Source organism: Octopus bimaculoides, chromosome 15, assembly GCF_001194135.2.
Source record: "Octopus bimaculoides isolate UCB-OBI-ISO-001 chromosome 15, ASM119413v2, whole genome shotgun sequence".
NCBI lineage: Eukaryota > Metazoa > Mollusca > Cephalopoda > Octopoda > Octopodidae > Octopus > Octopus bimaculoides.
The window spans coordinates 39203740-39208239 of NC_068995.1; the positions used below are offsets into that span (position 1 = coordinate 39203740).

A 4500-nucleotide genomic window follows, 5' to 3' on the forward strand; every position below is an offset into this window, starting at 1 on the left:
ATAATATTAGGGATAAAATCCCAAATTACAGCTAATAATTCAATTAAAATCAATTTATTAAAAATTAAAATTAAATTAAGTTTCACAGTATAAAATATATATAAATATATATATATACACACATACAGGGCTGGATTTATAGTGGGTTGAAGAGGGCAATTACCCCGGGCTTCCAAAGACATAGGACCCTCCTGCTATGAAGGGTATGCAACACTCAGTATAGGGAGGCCTCTCAGCAATGTTACATGCAGAGGCTCTCTTGCAATAAACAAACAATATCGTAAAAAATGTAATAGATCCTCTTTTTTGATAATAATCAGTTTTAACTACATTAGTTACATCAATTCATTCAATTAAAACACACTTTACTACTCATTCCCAAAGCAGACACAATTCCCATTGGCAATTAATTTTAGTTCCTTTTGATACATTAACAGAAAATAAAACACTCCAAAAAATGTGTGTATCTGTGAGTGTGTGCGTGTGTGTGCGTGAGAGAGGGAGAGAGAGAGAGAGTATGGATGTAGATAACGATAGACAATGAGATTGGTAGAAAGAAGTTATTAACCATTTATAGTTCAGATTCCTTCTTTCAATGCATGATTGAGCACAGTGACCTTAGATTCATACGCACACGCACTCACACACACACACACACACACATACACACACGCACACACACACACACCCATAACAGTTTTAATCAACCGAAAGTCATCCCGTAATTTGCAGAAAATCATTAGCGTTACTGACAATTCTTCTCAATCGGGGACAAAGGAGAGAATTAAGAAATTCAAAGTGATTGAAAATTAAATGGGAATCGAACTGAACTCTAGTAGCTATAGTGCAACTTCGGACAAGTTTTGGTTTTATTTGACGTCGCCAGCGAAACAAGTTTCATACATATATGCCGGATTTCTAAGATTTCTTGTGTGCGTGAAAATATTTTACTTACGAGGCCTGATCAATAAGTATTCGGGCTGTTGCCAGAGTAACGAACCTAAAGCATACAAAGTGAAACCACGGGGCACAGATTGACTTTTGACCTCTGCTGTGCATGCACACTAAGTGTTAATGTTCTAGCTCACTTCTCCTGCTTACAGCAGTGCTTGGAAATAACGTGTGTAACTTATGACCGTCGCATTGACCATAACAGAAAAAAGGTTGTGGTGACACCTGCTGAGAGGCCTACACAAAGTTGCAGAATGTGTATGGAGAGGAGTGTATGAGTCACACACAAGTGTACGAGTGGTTCGGGTTTTTACAAGACGACCGAAAAAATGTCGATAGTAACGAACGCTCTGGGAGAGCCGCAGCCAGCAGAACTGAGAAAAACATCGCATATGTTCGTGCAGCTGTGGGAGGAAAATCGTCGACTCACCATCCGTGAGTTACCAGAGGATGTGCAGATTCGTTACGGATTAGTTCAGTCCATTATCACTGAAGATTTGGGTATGATACGCATGTCTGTCAAATTTGTGCCAAAACTGCTTTCAGCTGACCAAAAGAACACTCGGATTTCAGTTGCACAAAATTTCCTTGATTGTGACGAGAACAATAAAAACTGTTTCAAAACTTTGCGTAAGACTCTGAGCAGGTATCATCAAACTTATTCTCTGTTTATCTTTCTCCGCCATATTCAATGCAACGATCACACGTTACACACGTTATTTCCAAGCATTGCTATAAATAGTGGAAGAGGGCTAGAACGTTAAAACATAGTGTACATGTACAGCAGAGTTCAAGGTCAATCTGTTCCAAGCGGTTTCACTCTGCGTGCTATAGCTTCGTTACTATGGCAACAGTCCGGATACTTATTGATCAGACTACGTATTACGTAATTTGAGCTAATGATATTGAAAAATTTCCAATAGGTGAATAGGTGCCTTTTTTTTCTCAAGCAAAACATTTAGTTATGTGTAGGTTACATGCGAGATTAAATTAATCTTGATCAAATGAAAAGATAAATGAAAACCTAAATCAATTTTTCCAAACGGTGAGCCGAATACTTTTATAATTTATTTATGACATTTTATACACACAGCAATTTTATTATTTCTACGACTGATAAATCAAGGAAAGAAATCGAAGCTATACACTATAATAAATATAATTAATGTATTTCCTTTCAAATTAATATAAAATTATATTAATGCTTGATTTTCTTACAAAACTTGTTACTCATGATATTGTTACACACAAACATGATTAATAAATCAAGGCAAACAATACTTTATATATATTTTCCAAATGTTGAATGTTTAAATAGTTTATTTAATCTCAATCCAACGTGCCACCGTAACATACATTTTTTTACATTATTCTTACCGTAGTATAATGTAAAAAAAAGATTGTAAACAAATGAGATAGTAGATAATTTTATAACATAGGCACAAGGCCAGAAATTTGTTGAGAAGTATTAGTCGATATAATCGACCCCAGTACTTGATGGTTTCTATCTCATTGAGCCTGGAAGAATGAAAGATAAAGTTGATCGTGTGATTTGAATTCAAGAAATGCTGCTAGGCATTTTGATGTACACTAACTATTCTAGCATCCCACTATTCTTAGATAGAAACATAACGAGAATCGTGTTAAGCTATAAATATGAACTGCACTGTAAAATAAAGATCTAATGAAAACTGTTTACCTAAGAAGTATATATTGCAATATACCCTAGGCGATGTTACAATACAATACAATGGAACGCACGTGAAATAGGTAAACTGTAAATAGATAGATAGATAGATAGATAGATAGATAGATAGATAGATAGATAGATAGATAAATAGATAGATAGATAGATAGACAGATATATATATATATATATATATATATATATATATATATATATATATATAGATAGATAGATAGATAGATAGATAGATAGATAGATAATACTACAAACATACATACATACATACATAAAACAAACTCACGTCAACATCTTGGCTTCTGGTTTACGTTCGTTTCGTAATAGAAATGCACGAAAGATCGGCATATGCTCTCTACAACGCTCAATACATCGCAGGATCGCTTCATGGTTGTTCACCAAATTTACGTAGGTTCCTAAATTTTGACAGAATATGACGAAAATATCACCGAAGCAGGTAGACATTCCTTCCCATTCTGAATATCGTTTCTTCAAATCATCACAGAGTTTCCTGTTGCAAGGCAGACAAAAAAGTATGAAAAACTGCATTAAGAACTGCAGCAACAAGACATGTAATGCCAACCACCACCAACATCACAACAACAGCAACAATAACAACAACAACTACAACGGTAAGGAAATTATTCGCCTTCATACATAGTTGTATGGTTATAGAGGCATATTTCAAAGCACGTGGAGCTAATTAACTACACATTCTGATAATTGTCTTCTGGCATAATTTCCAGTCATCATTAAACATGAAGCAAACGTTAAAGACGCAAAACAATTGGAAAACTCGTCACACACATACGTGTATGTATGTATATGTACATACACACACACACACACACACACACACACACACACACACACACACACACACACACACACACACACACACATATATATATATATAGGCGAGCTGGCAGAAACGTTAGCACGCCGGGCGAAATGCTTAGCGGTATTTCGTCTGCCGCTACGTTCTGAGTTCAAATTCCGCCGAGGTCGACTTTGCCTTTCATCCTTTCGGGGTCGATAAAATAAGTACCAGTTACGCACCGGGGTCGGTATAATCGACTTCATCCGTGTGTCTGTCCTTGTTTGTCCCCTCTGTGTGTAGCCCCTTGTGGGTAGTAAAGAAATAACACACACATATATATAGATAGATATGTATGTGTGCGTGTGCATGTACCTGCGTGTGTTCATGTGCGTGTGAGGCTGTGTGCATGTGCGTGTGTGTTGTTAGGGTGTCACTTTAGTGATCATGATTTCAATTCCTAAACCGGGTTGTGCGTGGTGTTCATGCGAAAAACACTTCATCGCACGTTGCTCAGCAATCACTTCGACATCTGAAGCATGGTATATCGAGCTCTTGTTCAGGCAACGTTGACTTGATGGAGAGGGTGAGCTACAGGGTAACACGAACATTATCAAGAAATTATTTAGATTGTTTTGAAAACAATCTTTTTTACTCCTCTAGGCACAAGGCCCGAAATTTCGCGGGGAGGGGGCCAGTCGATTAGATCGACCCCAGTACGCAAGTGGTACTTAATTTATCGACTCCGAAAGGATGAAAGAAAGAGTTTGCCGAGCAAAACGGTTTACGATCCGACTACCGCACACCGGGCTGCTGCAGGTCGAAGCAAGAGGGGCCGATTTCGTGCAGCGGTGGGCCGCGGCAGCGGACGGGAGATAGAGATGAGGACGCCAAGTGCAGTGAAAGGCGGGCCTGCTGCTTTTCAACTCCTCCTCGTCGTCGTCGTCGTTGGCGTCCCGCCCGAGCACGCGCGGCCGCTTCGAAACGTAAAGACAGACGAAATTCCGCCAAGCATTTCAGAATGGAAAGA

At 38.2% G+C, this 4500-nt stretch overlaps 1 protein-coding gene across 1 annotated transcript in view; it reads right to left on the minus strand.

Annotated features, from left to right (window-relative positions):
- The window catches only part of LOC106873511 (epithelial cell-transforming sequence 2 oncogene-like), a 113793-nt gene that overhangs the window by 31207 nt on the left and 78086 nt on the right, over positions 1-4500 (minus strand). Inside the window, exon 21 of the mRNA XM_014920897.2 lies at positions 2940-3164. Within this exon, the coding sequence (XP_014776383.1) occupies positions 2940-3164 (225 nt within the window). The remainder of the gene's footprint in view (positions 1-2939; positions 3165-4500) is intronic.